Consider the following 22,287-nt stretch of genomic DNA (forward strand, 5'->3'; position numbering starts at 1 on the left):
TTGAATTTTGCCAGATTGTGAGCCGCCCTAAGTCCCTTCGGGTGAGAAGGGCGGCATAGAAATGATGGAAATAAATAAATAAACATAGCCTACAGCACCAGGTATTGTTTGGTGACCTCCGGTCCAAGTACTAACCAGAGCTGATCCTGCTTAGTTTCCAAAATCAGATGGGATCTGTTACCTTTAGAATCTAATACCATCTTGCAGTTCAGAGCTGCAGTTAAATTTGACCTGGCAATCTGTCATATCAGATTCCCCCTTTTTAATGGAATTACATTGACTATGTTGAATGAAATCCAAGGACTTGCTAACCAAGGCTGCCAATATAAATGGTCCAGATTTTTAAAACTTCACATCTAAACCATTTTGACTTTCTTTAAAACAACACAGCAACTACCTCAGTGAAAGGTTATACTAGTTTTCTGACAGCCCAACCACCTGCCAGAAGCCTCAAGCCTTGCTGTATTCTCCCACTTCTCTCTTTTTGCCTTGGGGAATTTAGCTTTCCCTCTTCAACACCGAGCATTAGATCAGGACAATAAAAAGTTTGATGACTGTTCTACAGCACAGAGAAATGGCAACAATTTAAAGAAGCCTTTCTCTGGACTCAAGAGATACCGAAGCAACGGTACAATAAAGCCACGGATTTCCATAGATTGGGTGAAATAGTAAAATAACTCGAACTTAGGAGGTTAGAATGGCCACAGAAAACTATGAAGAGGATTTATTTATTTCAAGTCAAAAGCACGGCATAAATAAGTATAAACTGATAAAAATAGAGGGAACACAAGCGGCTAAATAATTTTTGACTAAAAACAGGCAACATTGACTGCATTGTCTGTAGCTTTCAACAATTTTTCCTCTGTACATGAGGCAGGGCATAGTGGGCAAGCATACATATGCGGAGTTGTCTGGAAAATGTATACGGGGATAATTATTTGGAGGCAATGCTCCACCCATTTTCATCCCCACGTGTTTATTGAAGTTGCCTATGGACTTATGGCAACATGAATTTCATTGGGTTTCCTTATGCAAGGGTATAAGGTGTTGTTATCTGCCGCACCCAGCGGTCTCCCATCCAAGCACTAACCGGGGCTGATCCTGCTTAGCTCTCAAATCATCCAAGATATGATGCCTTAAGTGTACTTAGGCCATCATACCCCTGCACTCCTCTATGTTGATTCTCTTGGGTAAGTCTATATACAAGGGAGGTATCCAAAAGTGCATCTACATTGTAAAATCAATGCAGTTTGACACCACTTTCACTGTGTTCAATGCTATGAAATCCTGGGAGTTGCTCTTTGGTGGAGCAGAGGCTTGTAGAGCTGCAACTCCGAGGATCTCACAGCATTGACACAGGGCAGTGAAAGTGGGGTCAAAGCGGATTGAATTGTGTGGACAAGGAGGTCTGGGATCCCTTAATCCTGAAGGCGAAGCGAGAGGCTTCCCTTTATTCGAGCTCCAAAGCAGCTTCCGAGGCTCAGAAGGTCAGGATTCCATTAAGTCTCATTAGAGAGGAGAGCGCATGCGCGGGGAAAAGGCCGGGGGTGGATCCACTTCCCGGGAAGAAGCGGGCGGGAAGTTTGAATCCCTTTTGCGATGCTCCGCCCTTCCTTTGGCGCCGGGGCTGTTTGGGAAGCAGGATGGTGGAAGGGCCCGGATGCAGGCTGAACGGCGAGAAGATCCGCGCCCGAGTAGCCCGGGGACAGGCCGTGAAGTCCATGCGAGGAAGCGCGCTTCTGCAAATTGGAGCCTCTTCCTCCTCCTCGAATGGGGTTAGTAATTGATTCCTGCTTCTCATTAGGGTGGAAATTGCAAGCTGCTGCTCAAGAGCAATGACATTGATTAGAGTGAGAAATCTGTGGGTGGGCGAACTCAAGCCAAGGAGCGCAGCTCGTTGGGTGCCTCTAGAATCAAACCGGTTTGACACACATTTGATTGGCATGGCCCAATGCTATGGAATCCTGGGAGTTGCAGTTTGGCAGAGAAGGCTCAAGACCTTGCGAAAACAATGGGTGTATTATCGAGATCAGTGGTTCTCAGCCTGGGATCCCCAGATGTTTTTCGCCTTCTACTCCCAGCTGGTAAACTGGGATTTCCGGGAGTTGTAGGCCCAAAACATCTGGGGATCCCAGGTTGAGAACCACTGATCTAGGTGAACTATAAATCCTATCTCCCAAATGACAACATCAGTCTTCTCCCCAGCCCAACCAGTATTCTAATTTCGGCCTATCAGGTATTTGTGCTAAATTTAGTCCAGATCCATAGTCGTTTGGGTCCACAGTGCTCTCCAGAGGTAGGTGAACTACATCTCCTCTAAATCACTGTCAATTCCTCCCAAATCCCTCCAGTATTTTCTGTTGGTCGTTGGGGTTCTGTGTGGGAAGTTTGGCCCAATTCTATAGTTGATTGGATCTAAGGGGCTCTTTGATTGTAAGTGAACTATAAATCCCAGCAACTGCAATTCCTAAATGTCAAGGTCTATTTTCCACAAACTCCACCAGTGTTCGAATTTGGGCCTATTGAATATTATTGCCAAGTTTGGTCTAGATCCATCATTGTTTGAGTCCATAATGCTCTCTGGATGTAGATGAACAACTCCCAAACTCAAGGTCAATGCCCACCAAACCCTTCTAGTATTTTTTGTTGGTCCTGGGAGTTCTGTGTGCCAAGTTTGCTTCATTTCCATCATGGGTGGAGTTCAGAATAATCTTTGATTGTAAGATAAAGGTTTCTCCCTGATATTAAGTCTAATCGTGTCTGACTCTGGATTGTAGGTTAATTATAAATCCCAACAACTACAACTCCCAAATGATAAAAATCAACCCTCTCCCAACCTTACCAGTTTTCAAATTTGGGTGTATCAGGTATTTGTGCTAAATTTGGTCTAGTGAATCAAAATACATCCTGCATATCAGATATTTACATTTCAATTCATAACAGTAGAAAAATTACAGTTACTGTGCTATATTTATAAATTAGAGCAACAAAAATTATTCTATGGTTGGGGGTCACCACAACATGAGGTCATGAATTAAGGGGTCACAGCATCATAAAAGTTGAAAACCACTGATCTATGCTGTGAGGTTACTGCCGTTTGACACCACTTTAACCTCCCTGACTCAGGGCTTTGTAGTTTGGTGAAGCTCCAGCACTCTTTTGACAAACAGTGTAAAATTACAACTCCCAGGGTTCCAAAGCACTGAGTCAGGGCACTTAAAGTGGGGTCCAGCTGCATTAAAATAATGATGATGTTGATGATGATGATGATAAACATTTATTTATATACCACCCTATCTCCAGAAGGGGACTCAGGGCGGATTCCAACAGACAAAAAAGCAAACATTCAATGCCTTGAAAACAATACATACAAATACAATAAACAAACCAACTAAATCCCACATTAGACCAACATCTAAAACCAAGTTATAAACACATACAGTAATCTAAAATTGAGAACCTGACTTAAAAATCATCCTAAGAGTCATGCCTGGCAACCTTGAGTGAAATCCTCTTGTTTTGTGCTGTCTGCCTTTCTGACTTGTTTCCCGGAAAAGTTCCTTCCCCTGAGGCTGAGAGTGTGTGACTCGCTCACAGTGGGTTTCCCAGACTGAGCAGGGAATTGAGCCCTAGAGTCGCAGGGGGCATCTACACTGTGGAATTATTCAGTTTGACACCACTTTGAGTACTGCTGTGGTTCAATGCTATGGACTCCTGGGAGTTCTTGTTTTGGAAGGTCTTGAGCTTCCTCTGCCAAAGAGCATCCCAAACTACAAATACCAGAATTCCACAGTATTGGGTCATGGAAGTTAAAGTGCCAAACTGCATGAAGTCTCCAGTGTAGCTGCACCTATAGTCCAATGCTTAAACCACCACGCCATGCTGGCTCTAGGAATCTTGTTGGTTAGTCCTGAATAGGAAAGCCCTGGTAGTAAATTGGAATTCCGAGTAAAACTGAACAAGGCAGAGGACTAAAACTGAACGAGGCAGAGGACTAAAACTGAACGAGGCAGATGTCCTCTGCCCGATGGAGAAAGTTCTGGCCCTGGCTGACTGAGACCATGCCTGGCATCACCTGAGGGGTAGTAATTATATTATATTATAAATTAATTGAGTTGTAAATATTTAATTGTAACAGTATTTGTAACCAAAACCAAAGAAGAAAGAAAAACTAATTTAAAGTGTAACTAAGGCCCTTTCCAAACAGCTGAATAAAATCCCACATTTTCTGCTTTGAACTGGGATGTATGGCAGTGTGGACTCAGATATTGTGGGATTTTCTGCCTTGATATTCTTATATGGAATATCAGAGCCCTAAAACTTTAACTGAAACTGTAAGTGTAATGGTAAAAATTGTAAACATTGAAAAATGTAGAGTTTTATAAATTTTACCTATTTGATTATAATTTTTAGCAAAAGTGTCAGTAGGAAGTATTATCATTATAATTGCTTATACCTATTGAATCCGTATCCACTAGGTGTACTTGGGCAAACCATACTCTTTCAGCTTCAAGGGGGGACAAAGGCAACCCCATTTTGATCAAATATCTCCAAGAATATTTGTAGTACGGTCACCACAAAATAGCCTCTAACTACCAGGCATGGGCAAACTTTGGCCTTCCGGGTGTTTTGGACTTCAATTCCCACAATTCCTAACAGCTGGTAAACTGGCTGGGATTTCTGGGAGTTGAAGTTCAAAACACCTAGAGGGTCAATGTTTGCCTATACCCGAATCCATGCTTAAATACTGACTCAGCATGTAAAATTTTTTAACAAAATTTGTTTGTTTTCTGATTCTACATTCAGCCAGAAGTTCTTTTTCCTATCTTAGTAGCATGGCAGGAAAAACAAGAGGCAGTGAGGACAGGCAGAGTTAGGCAAGGGATGGTCAGGAGGACTGGCTGTTGCACTTTTTTACAACCTGCCTGTTGTCTTTATGTAGACTTTGGAGGTTCAGGTGTTTGCATGTAGTCTTAGAGCTGAACTGGTCCCAAAAGAACCATCAAAACGATGGACCAAGGAGCTATTATGATTATTATTACCCCACTTTTCTCTCTTAATCGAGACCCAAAGCAGTTATAACTGCACTTTATATGAGCTGGTTCTTGCCTGAGCATGTTTCTGTTCCTTATATCCCCATTTGGGAGGGAAACTAGCACTATCCTTGTGGATACTGGGATGGTGAAGGTTTGGTCCAGATGTCATAGAGGAATTGGGAGAGGGAGAAAATGCAATGGGTCCTTGGTATCTGCTAGGGTTTGATTTCAGGACCTCCTGCAGTTACCAAAACCCATGGATGCTCAAGTCCCATTACATATAATTATTACATAAAATGGCAAAACGAAGATTTTTTAAACAATATTCAATATCTTTGAATTTTTTCCCTACCCAAGGCAGTTGTTCTATCTTTCCTTCTCTCTGCCATGCCAACCAAAGGACATGCCTCCTGTTGCTGCTCTCTGAGACCCCTTCCACACAGCTATATAAAATCCACATTTAACTGGATTAAATGGCAGTGTGGATTCAGATAATCCAGTTCAAAGCAGATACTGTGGATTATCTGCCTTGATATTCTGAGTTATATGGCTGTGTGGAAGGGTCCTGAGTGTAGCGTGATAGACATGTTTGCTGAAACATGTTGAACTGCTCTTCTTTTTTCTGGTGTTGGAACTTATCCCTATACTTTCCATGTTATTTCTGACTGTGGTATCACATTTTTTGTTAACTGAAGTATTCCTATACTCATGTGAAGGAGGCTCTGGGCTCTTGGTCCTCCCACTGATGTATGGCATGCTACTTGTCTTGCCTCCTGAGCATTCGTGAGCTGGATCATCTGCAAGAGAAAGCGTATGCATAGGATGAGACTGGTTCATGAGTTCCCTCTATTGCAAAATGTAGAGATGGGAAAGTTACTATTGGGATACCACTCCCAGTATCCCCCAGCTGGCATGGTTTCTAGTTAAATCCAGCATCCTCCTATGACTTCTTCAGCTGTTCCTGCAAATAAATCCAATATACACAACTTATTTAAACTCTATATATCCCGAGTTTAATGTTTGTTATGGCTGTGCTGGGGTAATTTTTGCATTTAATGTGTTTATCAATGTTATTGCAGCAAGCTGCTTTGCAGACTGTAAAATGGAGAAGTGGCATATGAATGCTTCTATAAATTCCACTTTTTTTCGTAAAAAAAATCCCAGCCAGTTTGATTCAATGGTATTTACTTGGCAAGTGTGGTCCCAAAGGGGCCTTAATTCTGTTTGCATCTGACAGAGTGCATTCAGTTGCAATATTGTGATGCACTATTGAGCGGATCACATCAAAAATTTACGCCGTCCATTTGGATGCGGTTGGCCCTGTTCCTAAAGCTTAAGCTTATTCAAGAGTCCCTAGTTTATTAACATTTTTTTGTCGCCAGAGTTGTTCGTATTCTTGAATTCAAAAAGACCTGACTGATTGACATAAGGTTGGTACAGCCGACCTTGGCATCTCGTCCCAAGTAATCATGGGTTTTGACTGTTGGAGAGATTTCTGGCAGCTGTTTGTGGTTACCCCATCCTGCACAAAACACTTAAAAAGAAATAACCAGAGCAATCTGTAATATATTCCTGCTATTAACATAATAAATCAACCATAACGAGTCTGATTAATTTGAAGAGTTGGTAGAGCTCAGGCAAACATCTAACACGTGTAAGAAATAATGAGGAAAGTGTCCTCGAGTCACTTTGCCTAATTAGAAAGATAGCAAAATTTAAAATATAATTTATTATAAGAAAGCCTATTATACAAAATCCACCATAGAGTAACTGTCATTAGGGGAAAAAATACAGCCTGGGATCAGATCACATACAGAAATTAGCTCATAGAAAAGAAAATTATTTTAACTGGGTGGATGGGCTTGTTTGTTTGCTTAAAAATGAACTAATGAGGCATGCTGTTAGTGGGATGCACAGGACAAGGGGATGTTTTTTGGTCTTGTTTTCCATGTACACAGCATGCAATTTCTCTGTAAGTTTTGATCACTTCTGTTGCCAGCATAAAATTACTCTGTTGAGGCTTGTGAAACTTTATAGGGGGAAAGAAGCTGGAATATAAATGAGCGGCTTGGGTTAATGAGCTGTGGCGATCCAAGGCTTATGGATCGGTGAAGTGGCAAGATGGAGTGGATTCTTCTTCCCTACCTTTGTTCAGGTGTAGCCCGGGAAATTTCATTCAAGGCAATGTAATCCTCAAAAGTGCTCCAGCATGGGGTTAGGCATGATAGCTAGTATTTCTAGATAGAAAATACACCGATGGATTCATATTATGGTTTGTTAACCTGCACTTATTGCTATGCTTAGCATGAGTGTTAAAATATTAACATTATTATTCTTTATACAGTTTGGTTTCCTTAAAAAAGAAATTTCAGATTTTTTAACTTAATCTTCCTTTCCAATCATCTTGTGTTGCCTTATCTTTGGATCCCCAGTGTGTGCCTTGTGGGCACTAATGTGCCAGCGAACACCTTTAGATATTGCATCGGGGTTCTTGCTTCTCTGGATTTGAATATGCATATTATAAAAATATAATATAAAAAGACACTTGGTGAGATAGACATTTGCACAGCAAAAGGTTAGTCTATATTTGCACTAACCCACACTAGAAAATATATAGTTTTATTTTGAAAAAGCAAAGGGAAGTTATTTATTTACAGCATTTTTGTTCTGCCATTCTCACCCTGAAGGGGACTCAGGGCGGATCACAGAATACATATATGACAAACATTCAATGCCGATTATGACAATGACCAGACAGACAACAGATAGAGGTATATAGGCTTTCCCCATCTTTTGGCATCTTTGGAGGCTGTGCTTGGTTCCAGCCACCGGGTGGTGCTGTTGCTCCCTCTCCCTGACGAGAGATTTCTTTGTTTGTAAACCTTCTTTTTCTGATCGAAATGCCAAGCCTAAATAACTACCTCCCTGCTTTTAATGTGGTTCCTATTTATCTACTCACATTTGTTTTCAAACTGCTAAATTGGCAGAAGCTGGGCTAAAGGTCAGGAGCTCACCCGGACCCAGGCTTTGAACTGTTAACCTTCTGCTTGGCAAGATTATTGCAGCTTGGTGATTAACCTGCTGGGCTAAAGCCTGGCAAGTTAACAAGGAATTGTCTGGAAAGGGGCTTTACCATAGTCTCTTTGTGCACATTTTCTGTTTTGCGGGAGGTTGTTCGCTCCTGTGGCGTGCACTTTATGTGGTGTGCATGCATGTTGCGTAGAAGTTTTGTACATGCTATGTGCATGTTTTTCCTTTTTATTTGGGGGGAGTGTGGCGTGAATATAGTATATACACATTTATAAGTTGACTTCATGTATAAGTTGAGGGCAGGTTTTGGGGCACAAATTATGGATCTTTATATGACCCATTGATAAGTCAAGGGTCATTCCACAGAAAGATCAAAGCACCAGTACCACCCCAGGGTCAGCTTCCCCTTACTGCTGTCATTTCTCCATCCTGGCATTCAAAAAATCTTGAAGTAGTGCTATGCTGGAGAAAGTAGAAAGGGGCTATGCTTCTTAAGTTTCTCTTGGGGCTAATGATGCTCTTGGCTTTTGCTACTCTACTCAGAGAAAGGGATGAAATACAGTACTCACAATAACCTGTGGATAAGTCAACCCAGTTTTTGGGCTTGATTTTTTTATTCAAATTTCTATACGTGAGCATATAAGGTAAATGTTTGTGTGTATGTCTCCCTAAACATTGTAAAATTTCCTTTTGTGAAATAAAAAAGCAAGTGAGTGACTGAGCAAGCATGAGAAATGTTATCAACTAAAAGTTATATTTTAGTTGTATTAGACAGGTTTATTCTTTTTAATGAATTATGTTTATTTTCCTTTTTTTACTTGTAACATTCTTTTTTTGGACATTGTTATGATCTAGATTGCTAAAATGCAGTCATATTTCACGTTTTAATAGGCTGTGAGAAAGGGTACTTTTCATAAAGTCTCTGCTCACCAATCCTTCTTGTCCTCTTGTTCAGATCTGGGGGGAAACAGACTTTCAGTGACGTATTACAATATATATTGAGCTGAGAAAGAAGAAGGTTATACTCCAGTTCAGTGGTTCCAAAACCTTGATCCTCCCATGTTTTGCACAACTCTTAAAGTCCCAGCCAACTTGTCCAAAGTTCAGGAATTCTGGGAACTGAAGTCCAAAAGACATGCCAGCAAAAGTTTGGGAACTGCTGTGCAGTCTCTGGTACTGTAGCAATTTTGGGCATCTGGGCTGGCATGTGAAATAACCTATCTCAGCATACACCCGAACAATGGACCTGGCGATTACCTGGCTTGGGAAATGGTCAGAGAAGTTTGTTCAGCCTTGCTATTCCAAGGGATTATCTTGACAGGGACCTGGAGAGTTGGCTGTCTCTGGGCTACATCTTGATACATTTATAAGGCAGTTTATGTCAGGAAAGTTGAGATAAATCACTGTTGATATCTCAGCTGCTTCAACCTTGCAACGAACTTCTTGAAGGCACGAAGTGGTAAAGACTTTTCAATTCAGCTTTCAACCGAAAGCGGTACTTTATCTTTATTTACAAAATATACAGCACAATCTCCTGTCATGTCCGATCACATTAAAACATGCTAGACGATGCACACCACACAAGCTTCTTTTCCGGTCAGTACAGGAAACTCCAAAAATGGCACTCTACTCATTCTGCACATCTCTATTGTTTTCACCCTTGTATTACTGGAGCCATATTGTTTAAACTATAAGCAATTTTCACACCAGATAACATTACATACTGACAGTCTATACATTTTATATAAGAAATAGATACAATGTACAATAGAAAGATAAAAGTTACACAGAAAGTTATCAAAAATGAAGGGCTAGAAATGGTCTTCGGGGGGCGGGTTTGAAGCTGCCACTGGTTTGTTCCTGATCTCCCAGTGCCTCGAACTTGTGAAAGTCAGGAAAAAGATTAGAAAAGGTATTATTTTTGTGCCCTTGGAGAAGGTATTTATTTTTGTGCCCTTGGAGAACTATAAATTTTCCCAAGGGGAGGGGGTATCGTGGCTTGACAACAGTACAACAAATGCTTCCATAATCCTTCACCGAGGATATATAAGTACATGTTCTTTCAGGTTCCCTGTTAACTGATAGCTACTCCATGATTTTTCTGGGGTTTTCTGAGGCAACGGATAGTCAGAAGTGGTTTTGCCAGTTCCTTCCTCTAAAATATACATGAACAGAAAAGTAGAGAAGCTTGCTTCACTATCACTCCCAGCATTTTAAAGAAACGTAGCTACAGTAGAGTCTCACTTATCCAAGCCTCACTTATCCAAGCTTCTGGATAATCCAAGCCATTTTTGTAGTCAGTGTTTTCAATATATCATGATATTTTAGTGCTAAATTCGTAAATACAGTAATTACAACATAACATTACTGCATATTGAACTACTTTTTCTGTCAAATTTGTTGTATAACATGATGTTTTGGCGCTTAATTTGTAAAATCATAACCTAATTTGATGTTTAATAGGCTTTTCCTTAATTCCTCCTTATTATCCAAGATATTCGCTTATCCAAGCTTCTATCGGCCCGTTTAGCTTGGATAAGTGAGACTCTACTGTATATGTTGAATCTGGTGACCAAAAATGGAAATCATTAAAAGAGTGAAGCTGGTAAAAGAAAAAGCCACCCCTGAATGAATGTTGAGAAAGTTTTTTGAAGGCTCACTAGAAGCTTCAAAATGTACTTGTTAGCTTGTACAAGGTTTATCTGGCCTGTTCGTTTATTTCACATGTGATATTCTAAGTTTCAGATCCTTTTTGTGTGTGTTATAGAATCCTGTCTTTATTCTTTTCATATTATTTCTGCCCCTGGTATTGCATTCTCTGATAAAGAATACAATGGGCCCTTGCTGCAGTCATCTAATGTGAGACAGGCCGATGTTTATGTTGCATATCATCCCTATTATAAAATTGGCAACGCGCAGTGCTCACATGTTTATAACCAGTCTGATGCATTTCCCAAGTTTAAAAGCTTCTTAGTTTTCAAGTTCAGCAGAACAACTATTGACATTTTCTCCATGTGCCTATTATAGTAGTACATGTATGAAGGTCTGCTGTGCGGAGAAACATTTGGATCCCTTCTATTAACATAGGTTATGTTGAAGGAAATCTGGGAGTGAGAACTCCCCAGCCATTCAATGCTTTCATGGAGCCAGCAGCGCGATATTGTAATGTCTAAAATAATCATAACTTACACCATGACCTTCAGTTCATAACGTTTATTTCAGAAGGACATTTAAAAATTCAAAAGCAAATTAGCAATTGAGAAAGCAGCAATCTTAAGCCTTTTAATTATTTACTATAGTGTGCATACCAGGGAAAATATTTCATAAACAGTGTCAGCATATTATAGTAGTGTGGCAAATGAATAGCTAAATGCCTTGGAATCTGTGTTTTGCTTCTACACTGTCATCGTCAAATGGTTTTTTGCCTGAATAATTTCTTAAATTTGATTGGACCAATGGAAGAGTTATTTGTTTTTGTCAGCATTCTGTACATACCCCTCAAAATGTTGTCTTATGTGTACAGTTAAGATATTTAGAGCCTTAAGGCTAAAATTCAGTTGATAGTTATGATTAGAGTAACCCTTTTGAATAAGTGAGAATTATTGGTGGAAGCTCCTTTGGAGGCTTTTAAACATAGGCTAGATGGCCATCTGTCAGGGATACTTTGTGCTTTTCCTGCATCGCAGGGGGTTAGACTTGATGGCCCATGCAGTCTCCCCCAACAGTATGATTATATGATTCAACCTAAGTGATGACTTCTCATTCAGCAATTGGTTCAACACAAAAGATTCAAATCGAGACTAGACTTTGGGTTTAGAGGTGAGAAACGTGCTTTTTACAGACCACTGCTAACTTGCAGCAGATTCTGAAAGTTGCAAATGGGAGCCCGAGGTCATCACATGCTCATCACTGGCCGCAGGTACAGCTTCTGCATGGTTTGCAAGCAGAGGCTGTGCATATTCAACTACTTTATATACTCATGTATAAATCTATACATTTTACTCAAAAAACTGACGCCCAAAACCTGGGTTGCCTTATCCAGAGGTCATTGTAAGCACTTTAGCTTAATTTTTACTTAAAAAGGGAAATGCCCCCTTTTCTGAGCCAAGTGGCAAAAGCCAAGGATTTTTTTGGAGGCAACGCTGATTTAATTGTTCCATCTCCCAAAGCAGTTGCTCTATTCCCAACTGAAGAATGGAAAACAGAAGGTTGGTGTACAGGAAAAGAGATTTAAAGATGGGCTTAAAGCCAACCTTAACAACTGTGGCATAGACACTGAGAAATGGGAAGCTCTGGCCCTTGACTGCTCAAACTGGAGGTCAGCTGTTACGAACAGTGCAGTGGAAATTGAAGAGGCACGAATGGAGAGCAAAAGGGAGAAATGCATCAGGAGGATGGTGCATTAAGCCAACCCTGACTGGGACTGCCTTCCATCTGGAAACCGATATCCGCACTGTGGAAGAACATGTAGGTCAAGTATAGGTCTCCACAGTCACCTACGGACCCACTGCCAAGACCCTACGCTTTGAAGGCCATCCTACTAGGACATGAGTGAGTGCCAATGATGATGGTGGTGGTGGCGGCATCAAATCACTTTGGTACAGGGTTTGGAAAATTGCATTTTTTAGCAAAAGATTGCATATCCTCAGCACATTTTTTTCCGATTCCCGTCAAATTTCTTCATATGGATTTGGTCTCTTTTGGAAACAAGCTACACATTTGGAAGAAGCTTTCAGCTGGCCTCTAAAAACCTCAAAATGTTTTTGTTTGCTTAGACAATCTGGATGTTTCATTTTATATAGCAGTTTAAAGTAGTAGTAGTATAGTAGTAGTAGTAAAGTAGTAGTATATAACTAGTAGTTATATACTACTAGTTTAAAGAAAAGGGTTTTTGAAGTATCGCTCTCGCTTTCTCTCTTTTTGTGGTTCAGGAATGTATCCCTATTTTTTCCATGTTATTTCTGCCTCTAATACCTTGTTTTCTGCAACAACTAAAAAGTTATGTCCATGAACACTTTGTAAATGTGTTTTTGTTATTAAGTTTCAGATCACCCAGAAGACAGGAAATAACTTCTTGACTAAGCTTCATGGATGTGTGTATGATGGTGTGGAAACTTTGGGGAAGGAACTTTTCATGTTCTTTGGAGACAAAGCTTTGAGGTAAGAGAAAAGGACAACAGAAGAAGATATGAAAAGTCCCACTGTTATTCTACTGTAATTGCCATTTGGCTGCCTCATTTTTGCAAACTGATTCTATGGTCAGATGATTTCAAGGCAAGCAAACGTTTGCTTCCATGTGAATATCAAAGTGACTGATCCTGATCATAGTGGTGGACGCTTTTAGCAAAGTTGTCAATAGAGTGTTGTGTTCCCTTATTATTACTTGTTATGGTTAGAACCTTTTGGACATAAAACCCAAGATTTTATCATTATATTTGTATTTGATTTTATGACCTGTTTTATTGTTGTTGATGATTCATTTGTTTTATTGCTTTGTCTTTATATTGTTGATGTTTGGGCTTGGCCCCATGTAAGCCGCCCCGAGTCCCTTCGGGGAGATGGGGCGGAGTATAAAATAAAAGTATTATTATTATTATTATTATTATTATTATTAATATTAATTCTATGTACATGATGTGGTCAGTAGTAGTGTAATGGATCCTATCATATTTTTGGCTAAAAAATAAACTAAAATACAACGAAACAATGACTTAGTTTGCAATTCCTGGTTTTGAGAGTGGGGAAAGGGTTTGGTCCAAATTGAACCAGAGTTTGATGTTTCGAATTCTGGAGTCAAGTGGTATTAAAATGCAAACAGAAATGCTTGTGGCCATTTTAGGGCCATTTTAAATCCTCCAAAATGATTTCAAAAATTGGAGGAGGTCAGGGGGCTTGTGGACAGAAAAAAAATGGGTTACATGTCATCTGTAAACTACAGTTGTCAACATGGTACAGTTTTGTTCAATAAAACTGAGTTGTGTTTCACCTCCTTTGTGTTCTGGATTTTTGTTGGTGATTGATCCTTGCTGCTGCACATCAGAATTACTCATTTTCCTCTTTCATAATTTTAATGGGATTTGAGTTCAGCTGATTCAGCATAGTGTAATGGTTTGAGTGCTGGATTCTGGGAGTCCAGGGTTTGATTCTCAGACATGGAAATCCAGTGGGTGACCTTGGTCAAGCCACACTCCCTCTGCATAACATGACAACAATAGCAAGCCTCTTTAGAATTAAATCCTGCCAAGAAACCCCTAGGATAGAGTCACAATAAGCCAAAGTCATCTTGAACATACATGACAATGAGATTCAATTACAGTACTCTGTTTTGAATCCCTTAGCCTTTTTGTGGGAAATTAAAAACCAGAATTCCAGAGAATTGTTGGTTATTGCTCATTGTACTCTTTCAAGATGCCAATCTTGGTTTGTCTTTCTTTTAATGAAGCCTTGGTTTGTCATCCATCCCATGCAAATTGTTTTCATGATCCTGATTACGATTACATTGGATTAGCTGCCAAGCTTGTAATAGTTCTGAAATGTCCCTTTGATAAATACTTTGATAAATGTGTTTCTTTTCCAGGATCCACTTTGGCATGAATGGCTCTCTGCGTATAAATGCAGATCCAAGCCAGAACAGAAATGGAGCAGCAGCAGCAGTCCTAGAAATACAACTTACTGCTGATTTGGTTTCTTTTTATGATGCAACAGTAGAGCTTAGGTAAAGCAGTGTGTGTTTCCCTGGGAATGTTTTACAATATTCGTAAAGAGAAAAAACATTGTTTCTCCAAGTCTCTAATGATGTCAGGTGTCTTAAATCAAATGAATTCTAATTTAAAATCAAGTAATGTATTTGAACATATAGATTACAACAGTGGTTCCCAACCTGTGGGCCACAGCCCGCTGGTGGGCCATAAGACCTAAAATAAGGTCCGTGACTCCACAGATTATTATTATTTTTTGTGGGTGAGCAGATGACAACCACTGGATAGCATATGTTCTGTATCAGAAACTAGCTGATATGGTCTATCCAATGCAATTTACTGAATCAGCACCCCAAATAACCAAATAAGTTGACCAAACAAACCATTCGTAACCCTTTTGGTACTAATGGAGAGTGGCCCCTGGTCAAAGTGGTCCCTGGTCAAAAAAATGTTGGGAACCACTGGACTACAAGAAAGAGATTCTTATAAGTATTAAGTTTGTGATGGTAAGAGCTGTTCAGCAGTGGAACAATGTACCTTGGAAGTTGATAGACTCTTCTTCCTTGAGGATTATTTAACAGATTAGGCTGCTACCTTTCAGGAGTGTCACCAAAGAACTGGAGCAAAAACAAGGTTTACCCAGCCCCATAGTTTACTATGACTTATGTACGCAACCATTGTGTTATGCTAACGTGGATAATTTTAAGATACTCCATTGCATCTCTCCTGTCCATCTGCCCATTTGTCAACTTTCCTCTCTAAACTGAAAATTATTTTTTCTAGATTGCTTTTTGTGTATGTGTGTGTACAAAATTCTGCAGTATTTTTGTTATTGAGCTATCCTTTACCACATCTTTTCTGTAATAGTATTTGCAAAACAGAATCACTAAAAAAAGGTAGTTGTATAGGACCAGATCTCACTTTCTCTCAACTCCGGTCTGGCATTCTGCAGCTTTGATCATTTCTCTCTGATGCTTTCAACTGCTGCTTTATATTTGAATTGCATAACATCATGTATTACTAACCTACACTCATTGAGATATTTTGATTTTTTTTAATGATGTAGGAGTGCTGCTGAAAGTCAACAGAAAATTAGAATGCTAGAAGACTTAGATGTATGTTCTTCAGATTTTAGTTTCTCCAAAGCCGAAAGTGAGATTAAAAAGCAGAAGGGCCGTATGTTGTGTGATGTGTTGCTCGACCAAGCAGTCCTACCTGGAGTAGGGAACATCATAAAAAATGAAGCCCTTTTTGACAGTGGCCTCCACCCAGTTGTCAAAGTATGTACAATATTTTAGCTTCTTCCACTTGTATTTTAGAATTTCATATGTGCTCTTTAAAGAGATGTGTGTCTGCCCTGTTTTTATAATTTTCATAGAATTTAGGCAATGACTCTGACTAAAAAAATCTATAGTTGTGCAGTGATGACACATTTTTAAGGTATAATAAAAGTGTGTGTGGGTCTATCTCTTTCAGCCATACTAAAACTGTAAAACTCAGGTGAGATTTGTCATGTGTAGTGTACTACTACAGTATGAGAGCAAGCATGTACATTTCATGGAAAGATTCCAAGAGCAGTAAGGATCAAAGAATCAACTGTGTGTGAAACAACTTTAAAGAAGTGTTTCTGAGAGGAAACATGGTCATGTGTGTGCCTATTGTCCACCCCTTACATGACCATGTTGTTTACATAATGAGCAGTAATCTTCATAATATGAAATGTGGCTGCCTAGTTGTTTTGGATTAGAATATGACAACTGTGAAAGAAAAATTACCAGACCAACTGCTAGTGTCTGGAAGATATGGGGAAGTCTGTTAGGAGATGGACAAACTAGGAACTGGGGTGGAAGAAGAGAAAGACCAGCAAGAAAGTAGAAGAGGGAAAAGTTATCGAAGGTGACAAAAACAGAAACAGCACTGAGAGAAGGGAACAAAGGGCTGTCTAACTCGAGCAAAATAAAGGCTGAATGAGTACCCAAGAGAAAAGTGCTTTTAACTGCAAATGGTACTCTTACTTGAATAGCAAATTAGAGGTACAGTAAACCCCATATTTGGTGGGGATACACTCCCAGCTCAACCACAGACACAACTGAACATCATTAAATTGCCTGACTTCCACTCCTAGAATACCAGCAAATTGCATTGAAGCACCTAGTGATTCCTAAAAATTTAGCCACTCCATGGAAATTTGCAAATCTTTTATGCAGTTCTATGATAACTTCTCAGGAGCCCCCGTTGGCACAGTGGGTTAAACCACTGAGCTGCTGAACTTGCTGACCGAAAGGTCACTGGTTAGAATCTGGCGAGCGGGGTGAGGTCCAACTGTTGGCCCCAGCTTCTGACAGCCTACAGTTCGAAAACATGTCAATGTGAGTAGATCAATAGGTACTGCTCCGGCGGGAAGGTAACGGCACTCCATGTAGTCATGCCAGCCACATGACCTTGAAGATGTCTATGGACAACACGGGCTCTTCAGCTTAGAAATGGAGATGAGCGCCAACCCCCAGAGTCAGACACAACTAGACTTAATGTCATGAGAAAATCTTTACCTTTATCTTACTTATTAATTGAATGTAGACACTCCCTTTCCACTGCAAATAAGCATATGCCATAGAAATTTCTGGCTGCCTTTGAAACTCAAATACCTAGTTCCAGAGCTTGTTCCAGGAATACCTATGAACTGAGTCCTAAAATGGAGTGCTAAAACCAATGTCAAAAGTAATAAACAGCCATATAAGCGTTCAATAATCTTTTCATGCCACATAACAATGTGGTAAAATAGTCTCCCGAGGAAGATCCTTTAAGCATGGATGCTAATTTTATCCCACTACAGTATGTCAAATATTCTTTGTGGGTTTTGAGTGGGTTTTTTTTCTTTTTTGTTTTACTAGTGAGTTGGTATAGCCGTCTTTTACTAATCATTGAAAATTAATAAACTGACAATCACATGTCACATAAATTAGATGAAAGATTAGGTAGATTCATATTACTTAATACATACCAAGGTTGTTTGGATATAAATCCTGATTTAAATTTCTTATTTGATGGATTTAGTTTTAAGGATTGAAACCATAAGTGTAAATCACTCATGTGGAAAATTATATTTAATAATCATTTTTCTTGTAGAACTACATTTATTTTTAATACAACTTTAATATATTTTCAGAGATGTAGCTTTCCATTGAAGGAGGGTATGCAACAGTTATTCTGAATTAACTTCAGATTAATTTTCAATTAATCAAAATGGAATTGCTTGCATTTATAACAAAATTTCTTGTCTCTGTTCAGTTCTGTTCCATCTCTGCAAATTCTTCATTCATTGATCTTTTTTGTCTTGAAAAGAAGCACATCCTTAAGAGAGCACTGTCAGATGAAATATACTACCTATGAAATAGGATTGATCGAATTATCTCTCATTTCCATAAATTGCAGTTGATTTAGGGTTTTTTCCTATTCATTGTAAAACAATGTAAAAAAAACCAATTGAAATTGTAAAAACCAGCCCTTCGTGGATACCATAGGCCTGTGGTACAATGTTCAAGAACACAGAGCTTTTCCATAGTATGGGAAAATCAGGTGCCTTTCCTCACCAGGATGTGTTCCTTGGATGTACATCAGTATGTTTATGAAGCCCTTTCTCATGCTAGCTGAAGGTGTGCATGGTAGGAGATATGGCTGCTACATATACTGGGAAGAGACTAGGTTGATCCTCCTCAGCTCATATCTTTTCAATGTGTGTATGGGATTAATTCCCATACATTAATTCCCATCTTGCACATCCTACCTGTAAATATATTTTCCTGGAAGTTTCCCCTGGAGGGTCATTGGCTACCGTCCTGAGTCCCCTCGGGGAGATAGGGAGGGTTATAAATAATAATAATAGTAGTAGTAGTAGTAGTAATAATAATAATAATAATAATAATAATAATAATCACCAATCCATAGAGAGTTTCAAAGAAAAAAAAGAAATGTGATAGTCAATGAGTACAAATATGATATTGATTTCTAGGAAAAATAATTACTGGCCCACCATATGAGTCTAAGAAGCACTGATTTATGCATTTGATCTGAAGAAGCAGTTGAAGAGGAGCCAGATCTGTTTTAACCTAGTCAATTGGCTGTTCACATGTGCAGGTTTACCTTTTACAGATTTGGTTATTAATGGTCTCCGATGTATCGCCAAGTCTTCCAGCACTACTCTGTGGTCAACTTCCACCAGAAATTGACCACAGTGTTGTTGTAGATGACCTAGAGCACATGTGTCCAACTCCAGGTCTGCAAGCCACATCCAGCCTGCCATTGTCATTTTATGTGGCTCTCTAGATGCTGGACTCCAACTCCTGCATTCCTTATGGTTAGACAACATGACTACACCTGATGGGAGTTGTGATACAGTAACATCTGGAAGGCTGCACTTTTTTCTGTTTCGTCAGGATAGTAGGGTTTGTATTTAGATATAAAGCTTGTGAATATGATGCCTGACTTTAAAGTGTCTTTAAAGCTTTTCACAACCTCAGAGCCACAAGTGCTGTTGGGTTACAATTCCCATTATTCCCAGTTTGCATGGTGGGTAATCAAAAGTGATGGGAGTTGTCATTCAAGGCCCATGAGCCATACTGGGCAAAAAATAAATAAATAAAGAGCACCGATTGCTATGTAAAAAATTATAGTTGATTCTCTGTATCCATGGATTCTCCATCCATGGATTCAACGGCCCTTTGAAGACAACCATAAGCCTGATGTGGCCCTCAATGAAAATATGTTTGACACCCCTGACCTAGAGATTTGTGGGGAGGTTTCTCTCACATTATTAAGTAAAGGTGAAGGTCTCCCCCTGACATTAAGTCCAGTCATGTCCGACTCCGGGGGTTGGTACTTATTCCATTTCTAAGCCGAAGAGCCAACATTGTCACTAGACACCTCTAAGGTCATGTAGCCGTCATGACTGCATGATGCGCCATTACTTTCCTGCCGGTGCGGTACCTATTGATTTACTCAAATTTGCATGTTTTTGAACTGCTAGGTTGGCAGAAGTTGGGGCTAACAGCAGGAGCTCACCCCACTCCCTGGATTCGAACCATCTACCTTTCGGTCAGCAAGTTCAGCAGCTCAGCGGTTTAACCCGCTGTTCCACCGGGGGCTCTCTCTCACATTAAAAACATGTTTTTATTTGTGGTTTTCTCATTTTTTGCAGGAATTCTCCAGCCCAACTCAAAGTGGAGGTTCTGCTATATTGTTAGCTCTGTAATTTTGTGGCATTTCACTGGCAAAGGACACAAAGGCTATTGGTACAGCTTGTTGTATATCACATTTATAAGCATGTCTACTTAAAACTAATCCTACTTAAAGAGTGTTCAATGGAGCTTACCTCTAAGTAAATAGGATAGGTCCGTAGACTTAAACTGCCATTGTCCTTGCCATTCCTGTCAGTACAGCTTTTGAAGATGATTTCCTATCCAGTGATTTTCTTGCTCAAAGGGTGTTATAACATGGCTGTGAAGCCAAGTTTGAAGAATGTCTCATGGTTGTTGTTAAACCTTTGTTCCAAATTACAGGCTTGTCAGTTAACAGATGAGCAAGTGCATCACTTGGTGAAAATGACTCGCGATTTCACGCTACTGTTTTATAAGGTAAGGAAGAAAATGGTTTCCTGAACATCCTAGGTGGGGAAAAAAACCACATTAAAATGTAAATGATGACCATGTAGCCTTCCAGTAAAAATATTTAAAACTTTGAATATAATATTCAACGGATTCTTCTCTCCCTGCTTGATTGAAACCAGGATGAAAATGCACTTGAACCTTTTAATTTTTCTTGGACACAGGGGTCTTGTTAGATTTAAATGGAAGAAAGAAATATCCTTGTTAGAGCTCTGTTACTAGACAATCCAGGTAAAAATTAGAATGAAGGAGAATTAAATGATTCAGTACTACCAAGAATTAACTTTCTTTTGTTGAAGAAAGCACATTTAGAAGAAAGGATTATGATTTGCTCATCAAGATATTATTTCTCTGAAAAGGTATACACTCACATGCATATATGTGTATTTACATTTGATTTCCCCATTGACATTTTGAACTGGTTTGGTCATATAAGGCTATGTGTATTTTCTAATTTTAGTGAACCCCCATTTTAGTGAGTGAAATAACTATCACATAAAACATGCCAGTGTATCTGAATTATACTCTGAAAGCTATAGTGTTTGACTGCTTATAAGTCAAAAATGACAGGAAAAATACTGATACACTTGTTTTTCTTTATTTGAGGGGAAGGGGGGTAGTCATAGTCCAGCCAAAACAAAGCATAAGGTATTATTTGCTTGGGCTGCAGTTCCTATCATGTCTGACCATTTTCCTTGCTAGCTGTGGCTGGTGGGAGTTGCAGTCCATGAACATTGGAATTGCTGATGGCTCCCCTGGTCTAATACAGAGCTTTCAAGTTTATACAACTTGTTAACAGACCTGGCAAGCCGTGCAAACATATACACTGTTTACATTTTCCTCCTTTCTTCCGTTTTGTTTGTTTTGCCTCCAGTCAACAATAAACATGGTTTGAGAGTAGCAGCATCTTTAGCTTTCCGAATCACATGAATAATAATTTTCCGTTCTAGTGTCGCAAGACCGGATCTGCATTGTATAAACATTACAAAGTGTACAAACGGCCCAATTGTGGCCAGTGTGGAGCAAAGATCACAGTGTGCCGTTTGGGAGAGAATAACAGAATGACATACTTTTGTCCTCAGTGTCAAAAGGACAACCCACAGCGTGTGGATCCCAGGTAATCTTAAAACGTTTTCCCCAATCCATTCAGTATTTTGAGAAGCACAGTTTCTCAAGTAGTCCTTGTACAAGCTCAATGTCGAATATCGGTCTTTTAATTTTCCACAGTCTTTTGTAAATTCCTGCAATTCACCCTCTTTGACGCATTCTCCACCTGTCCATTACCGAAATGGTCAAAATATGTAAAATATTGACAGCTACAGTGAAAATGCTCAAACTGAATTGCTCATCTTTGCATTTCTTATACAACTCACAGGCAAGTGAAACTTGGTTCTGAGGAAATGCATGGCATTGAGCTGTAAATTCCCCAATACTTTTTCTGTTGTTTCAAAACATAGCTTTTTGCTCACTTGGACATAGTGGTTACTTTTAAGTAATGTGTGAATTTCCCCCCTGGCCTGATTCTGAAACAGTAAGATGAAAAATGAATTCATTTGCTATAGGAGTCACACAGGTATCTTATTTTATTGTTCTTGTTTCTTGTATGCAAAATAACACAGACAGCAGGATTTCAGCTTGTTAAGCTGTAGAAGAAGAGTATCTACTGAAATCACCAGGGAAAACACTTTTGTTGAGCATATTTCTCTCATATTGAGAGACAAAAATATGCTATCTTATAGCCAGACAGTGTTTATTCATGAAAAGGGAAAGGACTTCAGGAAAAAGCCATTTTAAGTGCCAAGCTACATCAGACCAAAGACCCATCTTATTCCAAACTCTCTGGAAAGTACAAAACAGGACAGA

The 22,287-nt window shown here is 39.5% G+C and overlaps 1 protein-coding gene across 2 annotated transcripts in view; it reads left to right on the top strand.

Moving 5' to 3' along the window:
* The first annotated feature begins 1,540 nt into the window (after positions 1 to 1,540).
* Positions 1,541 to 22,287, top strand: part of neil3 (nei like DNA glycosylase 3) — a 36,557-nt gene continuing 15,810 nt past the window's right edge. Inside the window, exons 1-6 of one of the 2 annotated variants that reach the window (XM_062981396.1) lie at positions 1,541 to 1,775; positions 13,114 to 13,226; positions 14,644 to 14,781; positions 15,831 to 16,044; positions 20,320 to 20,394; positions 21,375 to 21,541. In XM_062981396.1, the coding sequence (XP_062837466.1) occupies positions 1,644 to 1,775; positions 13,114 to 13,226; positions 14,644 to 14,781; positions 15,831 to 16,044; positions 20,320 to 20,394; positions 21,375 to 21,541 (839 nt within the window). In that variant the 5' untranslated portion in view covers positions 1,541 to 1,643. Of the gene's footprint in view, positions 1,776 to 13,107; positions 13,227 to 14,643; positions 14,782 to 15,830; positions 16,045 to 20,319; positions 20,395 to 21,374; positions 21,542 to 22,287 lie in introns of both variants that reach the window. The other variant, XM_062981395.1, reaches the window with a different exon arrangement.

Source organism: Anolis carolinensis, chromosome 5 (genome assembly GCF_035594765.1).
Source record: "Anolis carolinensis isolate JA03-04 chromosome 5, rAnoCar3.1.pri, whole genome shotgun sequence".
NCBI classification, from domain to species: Eukaryota; Metazoa; Chordata; class Lepidosauria; order Squamata; family Dactyloidae; genus Anolis; species Anolis carolinensis.